Source organism: Aplysia californica, unplaced genomic scaffold (genome assembly GCF_000002075.1).
Source record: "Aplysia californica isolate F4 #8 unplaced genomic scaffold, AplCal3.0 scaffold00062, whole genome shotgun sequence".
Classification (NCBI taxonomy): Eukaryota; Metazoa; Mollusca; class Gastropoda; order Aplysiida; family Aplysiidae; genus Aplysia; species Aplysia californica.
In genome coordinates, this window is record NW_004797332.1 from 1,046,726 (window position 1) to 1,070,550 (window position 23,825).

Below are 23,825 nucleotides of genomic sequence, written 5' to 3' on the forward strand. Positions count from 1 at the left end.
TTTGTTGTTCCTTGCTGTGGTCGTACCCTCCTAGAAAGTCATTCTAATGTTGTTTCAGATTGTTCCCATTCAATAGTTAAGTGCATTTGTGGATGAGACTGTGAATTTATTCATAAATTGTCGACATGGATTCTGCAAAAATCAACTCCCAAAGCCAGGTAAAAAGGATCTGTTGATGTAATTTATGCCACATGGAATCAACTAATTTTTGACAATTTCTAACTTGTATGGTCTTGACTGAAATAGGCATTTTCTTTTATAACACACACACACACACACACACACACACACACACACACACACACACACACACGTGCACACACATACATACACACACACATTCTTAGTCATTCTATATCAACAGCTACTGGATAATAACTTATTGCTCTTCCTCCATTTTACCTGTTTACTCCTCTATATTATAAGATAAGATAAGATAAGATAAGATAAGATAGTGCTTTAATATCCCAGAGGGAAATTTTCCTTGCCTGTACAGGACCGTAAAAACACATGCTGGTATACATACAAAATTTAAATTATATATTACTCTCATTAAAATTCAATATGAAAAGAGAAGTAAAGCTGACAAAATGTACATTCACATGTCAAATGCATCATTCAACCACATGCAGGAATTTTACTAGACCTTTGGAGTTATATACAGATACATACTCTAAGAACAACACACATCTATGCTCATTCTGACAAAAGCCTTATGCTAGATGGTAAAAAACTTCTTTTATATCTTTCTTTCGTTGTTTTTAGAGGTACATATCTGCCGCTGCGTGATCTTACAATTTGTGTGGAAAAGGGGTGTGATGGGTCGTTTATAATGCTTTTTATCTTTTTTTATACATGAATATATGGAAATACAATTTTTTTGTGGGACGCCATGACTTATTTTCTCCACTCATCTTTACGTTAATCAAATTTTGTTGTCCTTTCTGGGAGCATAATGTGAAAAACATACAAAACATTGTGTCTTTAAACCATTGATACGTACTGTAAACAGAACCAACCAAGCATTGGCAAATTTTTGCTCTGTATTACTTTGTAATGAATAACTACATTGTTAAAACATCTGGAAAAAAACTAATTGAACTATATTTTTTTTTACATTTCTTTATTTTGAATTATAATTATTTTTTAGAACGTCTGTAACCAGCATTGATTGAGACAGCAGCCTTTGACTTTGAATGACCTGTTCAATATTCATTCTACAATACCCAGAATTAATTTTCAAAAACATAATACTAATATGGGCTCTACCTTTTCCTTCCCAACCCCACCAGTGATCAGAATAGTGCAAATGTTAACTTTTCGGCATCATGCTACTAGCAAAATAAAAAAATAAAAATAAAGGGCTATCCACCCTGAACTCTCCTGAGTCATACAGATTTTTTCATTAGTTCTTGTTCTTCTTCATTCTTCTTGTTCTTCATCTTCATTCTTCTTGTTTTTGTTCTTGTTCTTATTCTTGTTCTTCTTGTTCTTGTTCTTCTTTTTTGTTGTTGATTACAGTCAGACTATCCGGTAGGGCGTACAAACTGTACAGGTCGCTCCAGATCATTGAGGCTGCTGTACAGTTGTCTCACCAGCGGTGCAGCTTATTACTGTGTCTGTGATCTTAGAGTTGTGAACTGAGTACAGTGCTGCTGGATATGGTGGCTATTTTTTCATTCTGTTTTTTGCTGTTTGTTTCAGCTTCTGGAAAGTGATGATATACCAGAAGATGAATTATACGACGAGGGTGATTATGAGGATCTCTATGGTTTGGAGTCAGACGATTCTGAAGATCTTGAGTTACGAGACTTGGAGGATGATGACCTTTCTCTGGCTGCAAGTGTCTCTATGTCTCAGGGGAACAAGAAAGAACATAATGGATCAGGAGACCATGCTAAAAAAGGGGAAAGCACATCGAAAGACCTAGCCCTTTTTGGTAAAATACAACATCCATTATGTTTATATGTATGGATTTAGATTAGTTGTTAGGTTAGGATTTCTGTAGAGTAGAAATTGTCTTTTGTAAATGAAATTTTTTATTATTCATTTATACAGTCGAACCTGCTCTAATGGACATCTGTCTAAGACAATCACCTGTACAAATGAACATTTCCCATTTTCCCCTGTGCACTTTTTTTTCTTCTGATATTATAATGACACCGTCCAAGACATCCACCTGTCTGAGACAACCACTATTCTCATCGACATTGCGTGGCCATCTTTGACAATTTCTTCGGTGTCTCTTTATAAGGTTAGGCTCCAGTTTAATATTTTGCCCTTGTGTTCAGATGGCACATCGGTGTGAGCTGTGTGGGTGGTTGGCGGATGCTCTGGTGTGGTTTGCCCCTTCTTTCCTATCAAACATCTATCATCCTTATCTCTCCTCCTTTTTTTGTGTTTGTTACTCTCTTGTAACACATCTATTCTTTGGCACTTATGTGACCTTATTGGGTTACAAGTGGTGTAAAATTCATTGTTCAAGGCTATTGTAACTGAATACTTGAAAAGATAGTTTCAAAAATGATTCTTGGCAGAAAAATAACTTGAAACTGATATTGTATAACTACAAATACGCTTTTTTGTATGTTTCTGTACATGTGCTCACCTTATTTTCTTTTCTGATGAAATTGTACACTTACAATGCGTAGTGTCAAATTTGTGAAATTAGACAGGTTCTTTTTAAATATGCAAGACTGAAGTATTTTTATATGATACATGTGGTTGTAGAACCTGAAAGCATAGGTTTGGGAGTGAAAACTTTGTTTTGTTATTGAATTTTACACATTTTATTTCTTGTGAAGTTTGCTGTGTTTTATGTTTTTTTATGTTTTATTATACCTTCAGAGCCTGAGGACGGAGCTAATGAGGATGATATTGGCAGTGATGAAGAGAGGGAAATCCTCAAAGGAATCCGAGATGAAATTGAGAATAAGGTAAATTCTGGATTATAAATCAAAATGATCCCCGGAGTTAAAACTACATGTTTTATTTTAAACTTTGAGAATGAAAAAGGGATACTGCTCAATGAAGAATAAGTTAATTTTTTGGGTTGATAGAAAGGAGTGATATGCAGAGCTTTATTACTGTTCTCTGTGAAAGTGTTTCATGCCCTTAATTTTCAGCTGGTTAGCTGATTATTGTGAACAATTTCTTCCTTACCCATCTCTTCGAAATTTTCTGTTTTCTTCAAGGATTAAAAGTTTCCTTCTGTTTCTGAATTAGAATTTTTCAATGCTGGTGTAATAGGGTGGGATGTGAATACAATGGTAATATTTTAACAATTCCAGATTTTTATAGACATGTTTTTGTCTCATACTTAAGGTCAGAGAAGAAATGAAGGACGAACTTGATGGTTACAAGCAAAGGATGAAAGCCATTGAGTCTGGCCAGATCCCAAGTGCAGACAAAAATGAAGATGACGCTGATGATGCGAAGGAAATGGATCCAAAACTCAAAGAAGCCATCTTGAAGATGAACAAACTGGACAAGATTTTGAAAAAGAAAATAAGGAAAGAAAGAGAAGTGAAAAGAGACAGAATACTTTTGGAGAAAAGGTATGATTTTAAAATTATATCATTATCAGTCCAGTTTTTGTTGCAATATTTTAAAACTTTTCCTTTACAGTTCCTCGACTCACTGTGTGTTAATAATGATTTAGGGGAATGCTTGTTTCTTATTAAACTTAATGAATATGTGATTCTGAGAAATAGCTGGAGGTCTTGTTGTACAGGAGAAGTGTATAAATTTGATATTCTTGTCAGACTGAGATGGGCTTAACGTTCAACAACACTGCTTGCAACAAAGAAATAACACCATCAAGAAAACTTCATTAAAGATTGTGAGTTGTAAAATTGTAATTGTAAATGTTTTTCTACAGCCTGGTCAACCTGATTTAAGCTAGGTCATTTCAGTGGCGGGCTACTGTACCCTTGCCTGTCAGGGCCAACCTGGGATGAGAGGGTTACAACATTCCACAAGACAGATGTAGATACTTGATAAATGAGAAAGATTTTCCTCTCCTGGGAATCAAAATCATGTTTAAACATAAAAATATTCTCTTCTTCTCTCCCCCTCCCCCTCCCCCCCTTTCCAGACACACACACACACACACACACACACACACACATACATACGCACATGCACACACACACACATGATGCGCACAAACGCACACACACTCACACACGTACACAAAACACACACACACACACACACACACACACACACACACACACACACACACACACACACACACACACACACACACACACACACACACACACACACATACAAGCTATCACTTTCTAGATCAATCACAGACACAATGTGATAAATAGTTTGAACTTTGAAGGATATTCATACTTTACTTTACTTTTCCGATCCAGAGGATATCTGAGTTCTAGCCCTTCGTCCTAAAGAGGGACATTCATAAATCTCCCAATGTTTTAAAAAGTTTTTAATGTGTTGAATCAATTATTATGTTTTTGGTTGAGATGTAAAGATACATTAAAATTTTTTATTGTTACTTAAAAGTTGTTTTAGATCACAAATGTATTTACACCGAATTTGAATATATATTTTAACTTTTTAGCATTTTAAAGTAAATTAGTTAGCCAGCCGTGAAGTGAACTTTCGCAGAGGTGAACAACTTGTGTTTCGCGCGCTCATATGACCTTAGCAGTTGCGAGCGTCGTAAAACCGTATACTATACATACTATACAAAGATACATTTTTATCCTAATAAGTTCTCTTTATCTTTTTTTCTGCCCCAGGATGCGTGAAGAGATTTCTGAAATGCAGCATGGTTCTGCTCATTACAAAGAGATCAAAACAAACACTGAGAGATTTTTAGCTTTGGCGCCGCCCCCTAGTCATAATGAAGGTATGAGCTTTCGGCTTGCTATTCAAACATCATCGTCCTTGCAATACTTGTGATGTCAACTTTGCAAGGTTACCAAGGGGAAAGACTGAAAAATCACAGCATATCTCTTTTCTGTCAAACTTATCTGGCGTTGTCAAACCATAGGACATTTATTTTAAGTTTAAGGATTATTTGAATGTTTAAGAGAGAGTAAAAAAATAATGTTACTTATCTGATTTTAGAAGATTTGAGTTATGGACATGAATGAGAAAACTGGCTGGGTTTTTTTTGTTGTTGCTGTGATTAACTCTGGATGAAGACCTCAAAACTTGAAAAAATAGAACATATACATGGAATACAGGAAGCTAGCAGATTAGAAAAAGACTTAGCAAGGTCTTGATGAAAACGACATGAGAAATTTTAGGCCAGTTTCCAATCTAAACTTTTTATCAAAAATCCTGGAGAAAGTCGTTTTGTGTCAAGTTCAACAACATCTAAAGGCCAATGACATGGAAGAACCTTTTCAATCTGCTTATAAAAGGCACCACAGTACGGAAACCGCTCTTTTAAAGGTATCATCAGATGTTTTAAATGAAATCGATAATAAAAAAGTCTGTGTTTTGGTTCTGCTTGATTTGTCAGCGGCGTTCGATACCATCGACCACCAAATTTTACTAAAGTGATTGGAAAAGTCATTTTTACTATCAGGTACTGTTCTAATGTGGTTTAAATCATGTCTAGACAATAGATTTATGTCAGTGAAAATTGGCAATGATGTGTCAGATAGGTTACCTCTAAAATACGGAGTTCCTCAGGGTTCGGTCCTTGGTCCTGTCATCTTTACAATGTACACGCAAAGTCTGTCATCAATAATTTCTTTATATGCCCTCAATTACCATCTTTATGCAGACGATACACAGCTGTATGGATTCACTACAACTGACAATGTACACAATCTCATAGATAAAATCGCCAGATGTATCAATGATATAAGAAAATGGATGTTCAAGAACAAATTAAAATTAAATGAGGATAAGACCGAAATATTATTTCTTCGTAGCAGCGCATGCAATGAAATCGACAATATCAGAATAAACATCAATGGCCACGAAATATCAGCCCAAACTAAAATAAGAAATTTAGGTGTGGTGCTAGATCAAGATATGTCAATGAAATACCATGTATCCAATCTTTGTAAAAATCTATATCTCCAGCTGAAGAAAAAAGGGAGCATTAGAAAACATCTATCTGTTGGTGTCACCAAAACTTTAATAACATCACTTATATTGTCAAGGATTGATTATTGCAATTCCTTACTGGCTGGTGTACCTGATGAACAGTTACAACAACTACAAAGAGTACAAAATATTGCTGCCAAAATAATTACTAAAAAACTAAAGCATGATCATGTGACTCCTATTTTAAAAGCATTACACTGGCTCCCAGTGAAAGAGCGTATCATATATAAAATCTGTTTAACTTGCTACAAGTGCTTAAATGATTTATCACCGGACTATCTAAAACAGCTTTTAACACCCTATGTGCCTCCTAGAACGCTCAGATCAACTAGTGACAAAACAACCCTTGTTAAGCCTAAAATAAATTTCAAATCATATGGCCAACGCTCTTTTACATATTTTGCCCCACTTGTTTGGAATAGGCTTCCAAAAACTATCAGAGAAGCAGAAAATCTAGAAATTTTTAAGAAGAAACTAAAATCATTTCTATTTTCATCATATTTCGATTAGACAGAATGCATCCAAGCTGTAGATCGTTGTGAGTTTGTATGTGCGTATGTGCATATGTATGTATGTGTTTATGTGAGTATGTATATGTGTGTGGTGCGTGCGTGAGTGAATATGTGTTTGCATGAGTATGTAACACTATGTATCTTTAAAATTGATTTGTAAATCCATTATATGTATCATGTTAAGCACATAGAGCATTGCATAAGTGGATATGCGCTATATAAATGCAATCCATTATTATTATTATTATTATTAGCAGCAGCTTTGTATTTCTGGTGCAAATTTGATATCAATAGTGTCAATTCTGTGTAGTAGAACCAAAGAGTCTACATAACAAGAGGGTCCACTCCTCTCTTTGAGCCAATTAAAAAAGTATCCTCAAAATTCGTGGCGCCCTCTTCGCAAATGCGCACCCTTTGCGAACAGAGTTACCTTTCTTGTGTAAAAAAATCAAAGTGAAACTAACAAGTTTTTTAATAAATAAGAATTCAAATTTCGGAAGAACGCGTTTTAAAAAATAGTTACGCTGACAAAAAAAGAGGCAACTGATTTCTTCGTTTAATTTGACTTTAGAATGAGAGGCGAGAGGTCATTAAAATTTTTTTTAAACCCCAAAACTCTGCACTGAACGAACCCGAACAGCTGATGAACAGCTGTCGATCTGCGCATGCAAGGAGGTGCTATTCCTCTTCTTCTTCTGGAGAAACGAAAGAGAGCTTCAAAACAGACTGCCTCGCCATCTGAAGCAAAGAGCGGACTTCCGGCGGACACTTTTTTGGCTGAGTGGACCATCTTGTTATGTACTATCTTTGGTAGAACACAAGGGGAAAAGTGACTTTTATGGCGCAATAATGCGCCAGTGAAAATTATCCGTTCCGGTCACCTGGCGCAGTTCTGGGCCATGCGCCAGGCCTGAGAAGTCGGTTGCATTCGCTCTCCTGGCTGAGTGACCAGATGGGGTATTTTGTACTGCTGGCTGTGTGACTGCAAAGTGTTAAAAAGAATGACAGACAGTCTTTCAAACAATTGTGACTTTTATTTAATTCACCTTTCATCCTGCTATTCTTCAGGTATTAGGATTGATGAGGAGGATACGGAGGTTCCTCCTTTGTTTCAAACTCAAATTGATGACAATGATATTCTATGGAGTGAAGGCAAGTCGAGAAATCTTGCCCCTGAGGATGTGGCTGAACTGAATAATGGTAGTGGTAAGTGTTTGTATACTGTCGAGCAAAGCATGCATATATAGCAAAATCAGCAGGCCACTGAAATCTTTTTGTTATGTAAAAATGTTGCTATGTACGTGTTTTAAATACAAAGCATATAATATGATTAAGAAAACATCTCAGTGACTACCAAAATCAAAGTTCCTAAAGGCTCTATGTGGTCTACTCTTCTATATGGTTGTGAGTGCTGGACAATCATCAAAGATGGTGAAAATGAAATAGATGCAACAGAAATGTGGTTTCTCAGGAGATTGTTGAGAGAATTTTCTGGAAGGAAAAGATGTTAAATGAAGCAGTACTTGGAGAAAACCACATGGGCTTCTTGCTCATAAAAAACAATTGAGCAGACTGGCAGAGGATAATGTTGAACTATAAATGTGAGGCATTGTGGTGAAATCTAGCACTCGTCAAAATAATGAAATTGAGGAAACAGGCATTTTTTTCCACCAGTACAGCAATTTTTATTTCATTTTTGGTTTTTGGCTCAACACCTTTTATTTTTAAGTTCATATAAAAACATTTCCAAGTGAATTCGAAAAACGTTGATTAAACATGCAAAATATGTGATTTTTCAGTTTTCAAGAACTCTTAAGCTTTGGAAGTCACCAAACTTTGGTGGCCATTTTCTCGCTAATTTTACCTCTGAATCTGAAACCAGCCAACCCCATCTCCTTCAATCACAAATATCTCAATTTTTATTCAATATAAATGGGTATTTTTTTCATTGAATGCAAGGCAAATGAGTAAGCTTTTAGATGATACCAAAAGCTCCACATGCCCCAAAAATTGATGAGTCCCTGATTCAACCATGTCACGACACAAATATATCTTTACATTTTTCTTATACTCTACTTATTAACCAATCAGAAATAACTTTGTCAGTTTCTCACCCATATGTCCAGGATCCTGTGCTGGTCAGTCTAGTCGCAGTGGCAGCACAAGAGCTGGTACCAGGGCTTCACGACCAGGGGGAAAAGGGAAGAAACCCTCAAAGAACTTCATCAAAAGAAATAAAGAGGTTTGTTGTAGATGAAAGTTGATGTCATTGCCTACTTTTTGTTATTTATTTGTTACATAATCTCCTGTGTTTGTCTTGATTTTAGAATTTTGTTTTAAAAAAAAAAGAGGAGAGTCAGGAAAAATCTTGGAGATTTGAAATAAGTTGTAGGCCTACTGATTCAAGAATGACTGAAGTTTTGAATTCCTAATGGGATGTGCTTGAACTTGGATTATCAGAGGAATTATCATGGCTCTCCACATAATTGGCTGTTATCTTTAACACATTACACCCTGAGGGCCTGGACGGGAAGTCCATTGTTAGATCCTAAGAAAGGGGAAAGAACCCGCCTCCCGTGAATACAAGTGTTTAAAAAACACATTTTAAAAATACTAAACAAATTCCAAAAATCCTGAAAAAATAAAAGTTAAAATGCAAAATGAATGTAGTTTCAGAAAAATATAACTTTATGTCTGCGCAAACTGTTGGAAATGTTCAAACTTTAGTTCAATCGGGGTGTCCGACCCATCACTCTCACTCTCAACCTCGCGGTCGGGCCCTAGATCTCAATTCTAGATTTTCCTCGTCTGATTGATCTGAATCACCCTAAACTCTTGCTACGTTTTCACCAAAATCTGAGTCATTTGATTTGCCATATGCTTGTTTTTGCTCAAATCCATCGTTATTTCCTTTATCGAACTCAATTGTGTCGGTTTTCAACAAGTCGAGACACTTTCGAAGTGTCGGTAACGCGATCGCACTTCGTTCGGCTCTAATACTAAAACTACTGCCCCGAAAAATTTTGTTTTGGTATCAAACGAAAGAAGAAACTTTTTGCAATAACTATGCAAATCAAAATCTCGGCCCCAGTGTCTTGCCAAGGCGAGATTTCGTTTCTAAAGATGCTAGGTCGGCGCGGGTGGTTCCGGGCGAGTCAGGGTTGAGCGCGTAAGGGAATTCCCGGGCGGTCTCGGGCGAGTTAGGGTGTAATGTGTTAAGATGTGATGTGATGTTAAATTGGATATTCTGCCTCTTGAAAATAATCTTACTGTGTTAAAAGGAGTGCTGAACACATGCCATACCTAACCATGCTTTTTTATTTTGCTTTGTGTTTGTCGAAAGTGATCAAATATTTTCAACCAGTAGCTGCGGTGTAGTCATTAGGTGCTTCGCTGTTGCACATGGGAGACCCGAGTTTGAGTCTCGAGTGGGTGGGAATTTTAATTGAAATTCTCAATTTTTCTGTTGGGATGTTGTACCCCTCTAAGTCTAGGTTGGCCCTGACTAACAGGCTAGGTCAGATGCCCATTTCCTTAAATATGATCTAAATTGTATTCATAGGGGGCGTAACAGCACCTACATTAAAAAGAAATCTTGTCTATTTCCTTAGCTTGCTGCCGATGCTGATCAACTTGTTGCCATGACTGATGATGAAAAGAAAAGACTGCAGGATCTGCTCACAGATGTGGATGAAATGCCAGAACTGCAAGACTCGGAACAAGATGACACCTTGGTGAGGGTTTTTCTTTTCCAATATCATCATCAGAGTCATTCCTTCAATTGCCCAAATTGATTTCTGGAGGTTTCCAGATATAAAGCGGTTATTTGAATAAAGATGTCAAGGAGTATCTTACAGTATAGTTTTGTTCTGTTTTGTTACTTCCATCCTAATTCTTAAATTAAAAATGACGAGTGCTCAAGCTGTGGTTCTGATTTGGGTGCTCTTTTTCTTTCATTTTTCACAAAACTGAACAAAATTGGTGCTTGTGCAGTAATACAGTCAGATGGCATGAGCTGCCCCCCCCCCCCTCAATCCTCCGAGGTGGAATTCTACTGTTCTAGTGAATTTTCTCTTTTTTTTGCTAATTCATGATGTAGAAACATTGTCAGTTCTCCTTTTGAAAATATCGTATCATTTAGAAGGTTGTTTCAGTAACTAAACTGATCCCATAACACTAGATTGCGGACAGTCATTTTTCAGCGACTTGTGGCCCTTTTCACTTGTCACTGAAGAAAGTACAGACTGAGACAATAGAGGGAAGAGAAAACATATTAGTCGTCTGACAAATGTGAGGCGTTCTGACAAAGTGAGTTACTTCTCGCAATCCACAGATGGAGGTATTGGCCAAAAATCAACACTAGGGTCGAATTTGCAGAATTTCTATTGTCATATTTTTAAACTAATACATGCCTTTTATTATTTCATACTAATAAATTGTAAAAAATTCTCCTAGGCATTATGTACCTATTTCCATCAGGCTTGAAGTCTTGCAAGCAGTGAGTAGATGCCACTCACAGGTTCTCCATCTTTCATACAGATTTCATAATATCTGCCATCTTTCCTATCCTTTACATGCAATAACTATTATTGCATAAGTTTCTTCCTCTGTGACTTGAATGACAAGACAAATATGTGACAGTCTATTTTTATGTTATATCTGTCCATCCATCCATCCATCAACCCACCCACCCACCCACCCTTCCGTCCGTCCATCCATCCATCCGTCCATCCATCCATCCATCCATCCATCCATCCATCCATCCATCCATCCATCCATTTTCTATGTATTTTTCATTTCAAGTTGGAAGCCAATGCTTTTCAAGTGTCCATCCACCCTGGAGAAGGGTTCCGACCAGACAACATTGAGCAGAAAAGTTTGAGCAACATCAATAACAGATTAAGGTCGATCATGCCGGATGAAAGCTTCCACTCCATCATGGGTTCCAGCGACCACCCAAAACCCATGTCTCAAGTATGTGAAACACGAGGGAGGGTAAATTGAGTCGTTAAAACTGTTTTTAAAAAAAGAGTTTTTGTACTGCATTTTGTTTTTCTTCAATAGCTCTTTTATGCTTTTAACTTTAATATCTTAGAGGTTTGTTCTTTGGTCAGTTTGTCAGTTACAGTATTCACTCTTATTTCCTTCAAAGTCATGTATTTTTTTTGTGTGCTAATTTGTGCGGTGAAAAGTTAATACTTAAAAAAAAAAGTTTATTTCTTTATTTGTATATTTTGCGTTACTTATTGCTTTGCTTTTGTAATCGTGAAGATGAATGTTGAACAGTTAGTGTCAAGAGAGATATTGGATATGGTGGGTTTTCTTTTGTGGTTACTTTGTCTCACATTGCAACATTTTTTTATGCCACCCAACATACTCTCTCTCTTGTCATGTTAGTTACTTATTGATTTGTGATGGTCGAACGGCAAATGTTTTCACTTCTTATGTTAATAAAAGTAAGTAGGTTCACTTTGTAAATTGAAGTTATTTTTTACTTAAAATTTTTTGTGCATGATTGATGCTTTATTGACTTTATATAAGGATAGCATAAAGTTTGACCAAGTAAGATGAATGTCTGTCGCATTGTGTAAGACTGTGCTGATCGATGATAGTTGCAATGTTTGTGAAGTTTTCTATCAGCTTCAAATTCTGACATAACGCTACTTAGAAGCAATAAAGCAATATAAATGCAAACTATAAAACTTTCAAATTCCATAATTTGGAGTGGTATGATGATTCTTTGATTGTTGTCATATTTGTTTATTTATCTTTACATTTTCATGTATCGATATTTATATTGTTGCATTACATTGCAAACATCCCAGAAGTTGTTTTTAGAGGTGATGGCTAATTATAATGTTATATATATATAAATATGATATGGAGAAAACATTTTATTTTCAGTATTTCTTAAAGTTGAGAGTATTTTGAACTGCTGTGATCGATCATAAATTGTGAAACTGAGAATACTTTAATGACGTCTTCAGTTTCTTTTTTTTAAGAGGTATCTGTTGTTGATCCACACATGTATCCATATATTTCATTTTCAAGACACCTTCTTTAATTTTTTGTTAAGGTCACCATATGCTCACAATCACATTTTCTTTAAAAAAGATTTTATTGTACTTATGGCCATGTGCACATCACAACTATTTTTAAAATCAAAAATTCATTTTATGCACCTTTCACGACGACATACACTGCATTTTTTTCTTATTTCTGTCACCAATCGTTGTTGTTGCATGTTATCGCCAATGCTTCACAGCCTCCTTTGTTCAGTCGCGTTGGGCTGCACATTGGAGGGGAGATCCCGGAGCGGTTCGGGGAGCGCGTTCTCTATGACACCAAGGAGGAGAGGGAACTCAAAGCCAGGCTTGAGTCCATTGAGGACCAGCTGGATAGATTTAAGGCTCAGAATGACTCCGAGGTAATGCTTTAACTATTGATTTATCCTAATCTGTTCTAGTTATAGTTAAAGTTTTACGGCACTTGCAAAACAATAAGGTCATAGAAGTGCTGAAGATTAGAAGTGTTACAAGAGAGTAACAAACGTAAAAAAGAGGATAGATAAGGACAATAGATGTTTGATTGGAAAAAAGGAGCAAACCACACCAGAGCACCCACCAACCACCCGCATCCTAATCTGCCAAACTTTTTCTTACGGCCCCCACCGATGGTATAAGATGGTCACATACATGTACAAACAGCCCATTCCTACTTCCTCCACTGAGTAGTTTTAGCATTATGATGACACTGTGTAAGACATTCACCTGTCAAAGACAACTACATTTCTCCTCAACAGTGGGTGGCTGGCTGTCTTAGACAATTTCAACTGTATTTCATACCCCCAACTGACACAGTTTACTTCATTTTAGAAGCTGGCTGCTTTGACCCTGCCTGTCAGGGTCGACCTGAGTTGTGTAGGAGACTATATCTCAGTAGAAAGAGGGCGATGCTCTATGAAATATCTTCCACTCTAAGGAAGGGAAATGACAATACATTTCTCTTGTGCAAAGAGTCTAACTTATGTCTTAGAGGCAGGTTCTCTGACTTTATCTCACCTTCCTTTTTTTGTGCCTCTGTAACAAAGTGCTCTTGATTTTAAAGAAACGGAGAACATTAGTATGTGATAGGAAAAGTATAGTTTATATTTGAGTGAAAATTAGCATTCCACGTAATGAGCATAAAAACAATCTGGGCCACAATGAGAGATAACTGGTGATCTTCAAAGTGATGTATTTATGTATTTTGACTGTTTCATTTGTGTTGAAAGCAATATATTTGTAAAAAAGTGGCCATTTATTTCATTGCATTTTAATGTTACAATGAGAATGAAAAAAAGAATAGTAAAAAGAGCTGGGAATATTGTTTTTTAAATGTGTCGATGAGAATGAAGTGTTCATGAGAATGTGTTTATCTTTCATCTAAGCTTTATAATTATGTAAAGAATTTTACCAGAAACCTGATACTTTGTAGATACCCATTCTCCCCCCCCCCCACACACACACACTTTAAGAGGGTGGGTACAATTTCTTGACGGTACTTGTACTACCGTAGGCCTATTTGTTTTTACTATTTTTATTGCATCGTCACTATAAAGAATTAAGTCACAAAATGTTCCTTTTTTTTCGTTACTGTGCTGCGAAGTCTGGCTGCAATTGCCTTCTCAAAAAGCCCAGTGCCCTTTTTTTCTGTTCCTGATTCTATGGTCTGCCACATCTATTCTCACTCTTTACGCACACTACTGGCTTTCCTGATCTTTTACTGTCTCTGAAGGCTTTTATTTCACTTTCTGCTATTCTTTTATCTTTTTTCTTCACCTTCTGGATTCCTGTTTTGTGAAAAACTGTCAATACTGTTATCATCATCATCCTCATTATCATCATCATTCTAGACTTCAAAAAGGCAAAAAACGGTGGAGACTTGTAAGATTTTCACAAATTTTATACGTTCAATGTTTTGTCGTCTTATGGCTTCGTCAGGAACATTAATAATCATCATAATCATCATCATCATCCTTTCTCATCCCCTGCCAGAGTACAGTCCACCAATAAGAGCTCTCCGTGTACTTCTGTCCTGGGCTATTGCCTCCACATCTGTCCAGCTGTATCGTATCTCCTTTAGACCTGAATCTGAGTCCCTCCTCTGCCAAGTACTTTTGCCTTCCTTTCTGTTTCTTTCCTCGTAGATTCCATCTCAAGACCTGGTGGGTGACAGCTGCCTTAACGCTATCCATATGTCGTGTTTTACTATTGTATCCATACAACGTAGGGAACTCTGTGCCCCCACTTTCCAAAGAGGAAATCTACTCGTTAATTCGATCTGTACGCTTTGCATAGCAGTCTGTCAAAATGATTTTTTGAGAAATACTGAAAGTTTCAAAGAGATCTTTGCACTAGAAGTATAAAAAAATGTGAAGAATACAATCCCTGGGGTACAAAATGGCTCCAGGCGTATGGATAGGGTTAAATCTCAATAGGGCACTTTGTAACTCCTCATAATAAATGTGCTTTATCCTACTCTAGGTCGTACTCCCTTCTCCGTACGCCATAGACTCTGAGAGGAAAGTAATACATTATAATTAAACAGTGGCATTTATGACTATACTGGCTGTCTACTCCTCTGTCCTTTTTTTCTATTTTCCATAGTCTATCTTTTTTTAAATACCCTCATCTCATGGTTATCCTGCTTTATGCACTGGCTGGATGGAAAGGCTTACAACCAATTTCATAGTGTGAAATGTCACAGTGGCTGTGCCTATCATGTAAAGCTGTCCATATTTTCTATTTTTTCAAACCCTTTTTATTATTCTATATTGTTTCTATCTTGTTAAGCTCTCCTTTTTTTCTACTGTTTTCATAATTTAAAATTTTGTTTCCTTTATTCTTACCCCTCCCTCTATCTTTCTGTTTCTCTGCTAAACAGCAGAGGTGGATGGTATCACCTCTCAGATGAACAGCTGGACAACCTAAATTCTACATTTTACCTCCTTTGTTCATACCCTTCCCTCTATCTTGTTTCCCTGCCATTTGTCTCAGGTGGACGGTACCACTCACCTCACAGATGAGCAGCTGGACAACCTGCTGGACCAGTGTGCCAGGGATTTTTCCCGCATGTCCTACAGCAATATGGACACACCTGAGCTGTCGTCAAGGTGAGAAACCTTTGTCTTTTGGAGACTGTCATGTTTCATCTGAGCTACGGGTACATTTTTCTTTCAATACATCTTTGTTCTGTTTTGGGGATGAGAATGCTGAATGGATTTCATAGGCCTACTATGAAAGAAAAGGAGTCAAAAGAAAATTCTACTTCTTTTTATTCTCGTAATTCAATTTGGGTTATTATGGCATGTAATTATGTGATGCATACACAAAACTACTGGACAAAGAGGAAAAATATTTTGTAAGGATGGGGAGAGATTAGTATTGGTATCTTCTGGTAACGTTGAAACTAGCTGTAGAAGACTCGTGTTCTTAATTTTCCAGATCCCAGATTTCATCTCGACAGTCGCTCATGGAAAACCCGCCCAAATTGTCAGAGGAGCAGTTACAACAGCTGCTCTCCGAGGCTCATTTTCCTCTTAGCTCCGTCCTTCTCTCTCTCCGAGATGATGACCAGAAGATAGAAGAAGGTAGATCCAGTAGTATTTTATCCTTAGCTATTGATTGTAAGCAAAACTTTTCCTATGAGGATCAATAAAATGAAATTTTTTTTTTAATGATTTATTTTTTATTTTGGCTGACCACTATCTTTTCTTTCTTTGCTTACTTTTCGATACTTTTGATAAAAAACTCTTACATATAAATAATAACAGAGGTAGTGAGCAGGCCGACCCAGTATATAATAAATATCGGATTTCAAATGTGATGCAATCGAACAGGAGAAGAAGAAGACTCTCAAAAAGTGAACAATAGACTGAGTAGGCTACAATTTCCACTTTTCCAATTTTCATGAACAATGTGGCTGTAAACCTTTCCTAGAGTAAATGGAGGTGGCTCGAACCGGCTGCTTTATTGTGAATGGATTCTTTGTGTTTTCACAATGGACTGCCATCCTGAACAAAATGGTTTCTTTTTCAATTTTCAATTTTAAAAAAAAGTTTTTGATCTAAATATACTTCAACTTCAATATAAGCGAAATTTCCATACTTTATTTCTGTTTCGTTTGACCAGTGTTGGAGAATTTTAATTTTGAAAGAAATTTCTTTTGCAAAAGCGCAATTTATGTGGGGTAATGGGAAGGTTTTTCTTCAATATTGTGATGGCCTTATTCTCATGGATAGGATGGATTTGAGACATGACTATTGAACATTTAGTTTGATAATGGAAAAAGGTGAAACTATACTGTAATATGTGTAACATTATTATAATGATAATCATTATTATAATGATAGTAACGATAAAGATTGTTATTTTGTATCAAAAGAAAAAGAAAAATAGGTGAAGATGACTGTGGTGGTGATTATGGTGATGATGATGATTGGTTGAAACGATTTAGGTGGAGAAATATTTTAAATTTTTTCTGAAAGGTTTCCATCCAGCTCAGTGTCCTGACAAGAGTCAATCTTCTTTCAGAATTACCTTTCCAGGTTTTTTAAAGTTGAAAACTTTTGGTATTGTATGTATGTTCCTGAATCAGACAATAATGTTGGTTTTATTTGTTCATCTTTTTCACTTTGCAGAAGAAGGAAATGCAGAAACAATCAAAGCAGAAACCTGGAAGGCGATCAGTGAAGAGGATGTGCAGGGCAAGGAACATGCATTGCAAAGTATCTCTCAAAGGGAAAAGAGTGAAGAGAATTTGTCTCAGAATGCCTCTGAAAACTCTGGTGGGTTGAACAGCCAGAGAGGAGAGAGCGTGCAAGACAAGTCTGGCAATAACAGCCTGGTGTTTCAGAGTTTTGATAGTGACAAATCACTACCAAATGAAGCTGGAGAGGTGGGGCCTTCCGATTCTTCTGTTGCCGAGTCGTTAACTGGTGCTACGTCCATGCAAGACTCTGCTCGGGAGACCCCCGTGCTACCGAGAATCAACCCCCAGACCCCCTCCCGGTCTAGCTTCAGCGCTGAAAGTACCTCTGGGATGTCAGCAACGCCTACTTTGATGAACCCCAGCTCACATAGTGTTGATTCCAGCTTAGGAGAGCCTGTACGCTTGCCTGATATTCAATCTAGTTCTTTCCTCATTCAAGCTGCCCAGGGTATGAACAATGAGAACAAGAGAAGTACGGACAGTTTGCCGTCCCGAAGACCTCTTCAGATGGTTCATAATGATTTGTCGGAGAGTAGAAATTCCATGGGCAGTTCTGTGGATGAACTAGAGAGGTCTCTGAGCACAAACAGCAGATCTCCGATTGGTGCCAACCCGCATTTGATTCCAAGGCCACCGTCAAAGGATGGACCACCAGGAAGAACGTCTTCAAGGCCTTAATCATCTTAATGTTCAAGTTCAAGTCAAGCCACAGAATGTTCACATCTTAGTTAAAGTAACTTTTAAAGTTTTTATCTCATACAATTTGAAACAATAGATGGTTTATTTTAAGTTCAGTTTTCAAGTTAAGCCACAATATGTTCACATAAAAAAAATAATCAAAGTAACATTTTATACATTTTGGGTCTCAACAAAGTGGAATCAGGTGCTCGTCAATTTTTGGGTAATGGGGAATTATTGGTATAATCTCAAAGCTTGTTCATTTGTCTTACTTTTGATGAACAAAATATCCATCTATCTTGAGTAGAAATCAAGATAATGTCGATTTCTTTGATTTCATTATTTGACGAGAACCTGGTTTCACCATGATGCCACCCATATGTTATATCTTATATGGTTTGAAACAATGGATGGTTCAGTAGAGTTCAGTGAGTATGGAGTACATGCACGTGACAATGATGAAAATTGGGGTTTCCCAAATATGTTTCAACAGTATTCTCAGTCTCTTTTCTAAACTAGGCTTGTGGCTGGAGGGCACCAGATACATTCATTTATTAGGACAGCTGGAACAACGAGATCTGGGAACAAGCAAGACTATTTTTGGTGCCTTATTTTTCTTCTCTTTATTCACTCTTATAAATTGTTGTGGAATAACAAAACTCACTTGAAGAATTTTTTTTTTGATATTGAGAGAATTGTCACTCATTGGTGCTGGAAAAATAGATAACAAACTTGTCGTGGCTGAAATATCGAACCACACTACACTGGTTGTATTGTTTTTCAGCTGGTGAAAGTGACTCAGGTTTGTTATATTATTCCACCCCCTCCCTTCTGTTCTTTTCTAAACCACAAACTTCCCCTTTTCTTACACATATATATGTGATCCCCTGACCCACACTCTTCTTACCTGCGCTTCTTTGCATTTCACAGTCTGTCTTTGTTGTGTTGTGCAAGCTTCTACATTCCCAGTGTCTGTGTTGGCTGCAAAGGCCTCATAGACTGCGAAGGTGGGTGGGATACGTAGTGGGCTAACAAGATACACCTTCACATATTTATAGAACCAGTTGTTAATTGCAGATTTGACAGTCCATTTTTCAGCTGCTGACCAGTGAATAAGATGTTTTTAAAACATTTATTTCGTCCAGATTTTGAAATGGTGACTACTTGTGAACGATAGTTCGTAACACTTAAGACACAAGTGACCACTGTTATTCAGTGGAGCAAGACAACAATAAGACAAACTCTGAAATAATATGTCAAGATTTTTATTTGCAATTGAGCGTTTTGTTATACAAGACGGTTCAGTCATTCATGTTTTCGTTAAATGCACGAATTTCGCTATGTACGTGTTTTAAATACAAAGAACTAACATGCATAAAAGAAAAAAATCGGAATGTGGAAATCTGTTTGCTATATTGCCACCTCAATGCTTGCTTGTCGAATCTCCATTATTGATAACAGTGAAGACAGCTCATAACAAAAAATGAGCTTAAGAAGAAGTCACATTTTCACTGTTAAAAAAATTGAGATAGGACAAGAAAGAACTGAGGTCGCGATATGTAATGCTAGAGTGAATAATGAAGTAGAATTAAAAATTAAAGGTCCAATAAGCAGCAGAGGTGTCTGTGGTGTAGTGGTTACCCACTTTGCAGTTGCATGCAGGAGATCCGAGTTTTATTCCCAAGTGGGGAGGTTTTCATTGAGTATCTTGATCTTCCTGCTGGGATGTTGTACATGTATCCCACTCAGCCTGGGTTGGCCCTGACAGGCAGGATTAAAGCCCCATCTCCTAGATGATCTAAATTATGTCAATGGAGGAGTAAAAACAGCTACATACACTGGAACATACTGATACACACACACCGTATGTAACATACATTCATTTTTGCAGTCAGCTACAGAGGCAAAGACCTTGCTCTTTAAAAGATTTAGAAGATATTTTCTTTTTCTTCCTATTCATTTTTGACTTTGTTCTTCTCTAACTCTTAATCTTTAACTGAAACAAAAACAAGCATTTATTAACCCTATCCGTACGTCGCGTTTTACTATCGTATCCATCCATACGACATGGGGAACTCTGTGCCACCACTTTCCAAATAGGAAATGTACTCGTCAATCCGATCCGTACTCTTTGCTAGCAGTCAGTCAAAATGATTTTTTGAGAAATACTGAAAGTTTCAAAGAGATCTTCGTACTAGATGTATTCTAAAACGCGAAGAATACAGCCCCAGGGGTACAAAATGACCCCATGGCGTACGGATAGGGTTAACATGGTACATGTACTGTTGTTGCGAAATGTGTCCATCATTGCTGTGAACTACTCAACTCTACTAGACAGCTGGACACTTTGTGAAAATCTCTAATTGTGTACAAATTCGATCCATTCAACTCTGGTTTTGAAGCCTTTTCTTCTTGAGATGACAAACAAGGATGCTGGTTTGTCATATTTTCTGTTGCCACAAACAAGGATGCTGGTTTGTCATACTTTCTGTTGCCACAAACAAGGATGCTGGTTTGTCATATTTTTTCAGTTGCCATTTGATAAATACTGTCGAAATTGTCCAAGACGGCCACCTTTTGTGGAAGAGAAAAGTTGTTGTCTTAGACAGGTGGATATCCTGGACAGTCATTATTCACGAAATACTGTGCAGCCTCTCTATAACAACATCGACGGGACCAGAAAAAAATGTCGTTATAGAGAGGCAACCAAAAATATTACCAATGATATATATAAGGAAAAAATCGTGAGCTGGGCACCATGTCGCTGTACACAGGATGTCGTTACATAGAAGGTCGTTATAAAGAGGCTGCACTGTATAGAAAGAAGTGTAAGGAGGGTGGGTGGGATGGGAAGTGGTCTTTTGTACAGGTGATTGTCTTTGACAAGTGAATATTAGTGCAGGTTCGACAGTATCATAAGAATTATTATCTGTGATAAAATTTTGAATAAATGAGAGTTATGCCTCTTCTACATATGTTCAGTTCTTTTATCTGTTGTGAATGATTGATGAAAAAATATCTTCTGTCAGTCATTGTCTGGTTAGTATTCATGACCAGTGATTTAAATTTTCTGAATTTTTGTGTTTATTATGGGCTCTGTGACTGCTGAAAAGCAGTTGTTTCAAACTAGATAAATGCAGGAAAGATTGAAGGAGAGTGGGTTAGAATTTTTGTCGTCCTTCAGTTTCAGTATGGCTGAAAGCTAAGCAAAATACATGTAATCAATTATGTATGTGTAAGAATGACTAGAGAGAATTCTATAAAAGTGTAAAGGCAATGAAGGTTAGCGGCGGTCATCATCGATGGAAATGACAGATTCTCTGTACAGTGAAGGAACAATCTAGAAAAGACGGTGGGATTACTTTTAGGACTTATTAGACCCATCAGGAGTACACATTACAAAGCCAGAGTTCACTCACAGCTACCCTCTTGCCTGTGTAGTGTAAGTAAGTGTCCCCATTTTTCTTCTTCCTCATCTTCCTTCTCTTTCTTCATCCACTCTTTCTCCTCCTCTTATTTTTCTCTTTCCTTTTCCGTTCTGTTAATACCTTCTTCGACTTTGTCTGGTGGGGCCAACTCGGGCTGAGAGGGATACATCCTAGAGTTTAAGACACTTGTAATGCATTACGTTATATCAGTGCTGAAGATTCAAGGTGCTACAAGAGAGTAAAACACAAAGAAAAAAAGGAGGAGAGATTTATACCATGACAGACGTTGGATAGGAAAGAAAGAGCAAACCACACCAAAGCACCCATCAACCACCCATATTCAGGAACGCCCAACTGAGAATTGGGAACAGGGTCACATTAGTGTGTCCAGCTTTAAAATATAAAACTCTATAGGTGTAATACGCCCCCATCAACACAAATTAGATCCCCATTTATAATATTAGGTGGGTTTCCAAGCCTCCTGTCAAGGCTAACCATGGCCAAGAGGGATACAACATCCAAGCAGAAAGACTGACATACTTGATTAAATTCTCCCCACTCCGGAATCAAACTTATGTCTCCTGCGTGCCACAGCCTCATCACTACACCACAAACGCCAGTGCCCCACTTTAGAAATAGCAAATAGGTGGGACAAAACGAAAATAATAAAACACGAGACTGCATTGTAAGTTGAGAATATTTATCAAAAACACATTTATGTATTCAAAACAAAACAAAAGATTTATGTGTCAAACAAGACAAAATAAATTTTCAAGCAGTCAATATATCACTGTAGTTTTACATGTACACAGGCACCAGGTTCTGCATTTCCACAGTTATAGTATGCATTTTTTACACCCAAACACACACAACATGTCTCGGACTTTTCAATAAACGACTGGACTAGATGGAGCCTATCACTCAGGTGGCAATCAGTCAACAAAAGAAATCAAACGAATCAAGAGAAAGACAGTTTGATTTCTTATAAAGAAAAGCAGATCCACACAATATCAGTCATATAGCGCAGGGAAGAAGCAAGACAGATAGACAGAACCAGCAGAGGGAAAGAAAAGAAGTGGGACCTACCCATAGTACTAGTGGAGCCCTCAGAAAAAGCCAGAGGTCATTTTTGACACAACACATTTGACTGGACAAGAAACTTTACTACTTTGCAAGTGAGAGAGCCTCTCACTCAAGTCATCCTTACCAAACAAAGATTTTTCACAAGACTGGGCCATGCGCGATTCTGTTGAGCTGTTAAAGTTCTGTCTTTATTTATAATGTTGAACATCCATTCGTTGCATACAGATCTGCCATTTAAAGTGGAAGAAGACATGAGCTGGCCAGTTAACATTACAGATAATTAGTTAACATTACAGATAATTAAAATAGAGGCTTCAGACCATTAGAATACATCAGCCTTGTCCAATAGTCTAGGCTAGGTAGGTACAGGTATAGCCCACACACCAAATCACATGGGGACAGGTATGTCTCTATTTCTTCGTTTCCATTGTAACACTTTTGTTTTGTTTTTGTAAGAGTAAGAGTTTTATGGTACTCCTAGGAGTATGTGAATACGAGCATGCCGGACTCGAGTTGGTTGTTTTCATGTTAGTTCATGTGGAAAATCTGGTTCTGTGAATTAGACATAGCTTGTAAAATAAGTAAGTGTATGATTTTAACGTCACTATCAACAATATTAGGATTTTTAAGAGGCGGGACCTCCGAGTTTAACGTCCATCTCCGATAGGACTGAGCCAACTGGGTTGAGAGCCCTGAAATCTCCACAAATTGACCCCGTTCAAGAATGTCCAGTCTGGGATTAGAACAAAGGCTATCCGCTCTGTCTGTCCTAGAAACAGGTCTGGTCGCAGTGCACTTCACCAAAACCATAGAGTAGTTCACTCCGAAACCTGGAGATTACATTGGGTGGAGGGTTGAAGAGGAACACAAGTGAGGCAAGTGTTGATACTCTGACGTAGTTCTAGTCACAAATGAATACACCATTTGACGCAGTTTGTGGCCAGATGAAGGGCACTGTATTACTACTGTATTACTACTACGTGTAATTTTAAGAGTTCATTCCAAAACCTGGAGATTACACTGAATGGAAGAACGGAGAGGAACACAAGTGAGGCAAGTGTTGATACTCTGACGTAGTTCTAGTCACAAATGAATACACCATTTGATTCAGTTTGTGGCCAGATGAAGGGCACTGTATTACTACTACGTGTAATTTTAAGAGTTCACTCCGAAACTTGGTGACTACAAGGGATGGAAAGATGGAGAGGAACACAAGTGAGGCAAGCGTTGATACTCTGACGCATTTGATTCAGTTTGTGGTCAAACGAAG

The 23,825-nt window shown here is 37.4% G+C and overlaps 1 protein-coding gene across 1 annotated transcript in view; it reads left to right on the forward strand.

The window, feature by feature from the left end:
* Window positions 1–18,310, forward strand: part of LOC101862482 (fibrous sheath-interacting protein 1) — a 19,538-nt gene extending 1,228 nt beyond the window's left edge. The window contains exons 2-14 of the mRNA XM_005093363.3: window positions 59–158; window positions 1,705–1,939; window positions 2,848–2,936; window positions 3,325–3,557; window positions 4,776–4,885; window positions 7,683–7,820; window positions 8,741–8,856; window positions 10,226–10,348; window positions 11,418–11,588; window positions 12,880–13,041; window positions 15,653–15,768; window positions 16,100–16,245; window positions 17,296–18,310. Of these exons, the coding sequence (XP_005093420.1) occupies window positions 126–158; window positions 1,705–1,939; window positions 2,848–2,936; window positions 3,325–3,557; window positions 4,776–4,885; window positions 7,683–7,820; window positions 8,741–8,856; window positions 10,226–10,348; window positions 11,418–11,588; window positions 12,880–13,041; window positions 15,653–15,768; window positions 16,100–16,245; window positions 17,296–18,044 (2,421 nt within the window). The 5' untranslated portion in view covers window positions 59–125 and the 3' untranslated portion in view covers window positions 18,045–18,310. The remainder of the gene's footprint in view (window positions 1–58; window positions 159–1,704; window positions 1,940–2,847; window positions 2,937–3,324; window positions 3,558–4,775; window positions 4,886–7,682; window positions 7,821–8,740; window positions 8,857–10,225; window positions 10,349–11,417; window positions 11,589–12,879; window positions 13,042–15,652; window positions 15,769–16,099; window positions 16,246–17,295) is intronic.
* The last annotated feature ends 5,515 nt before the right edge of the window (window positions 18,311–23,825 follow it).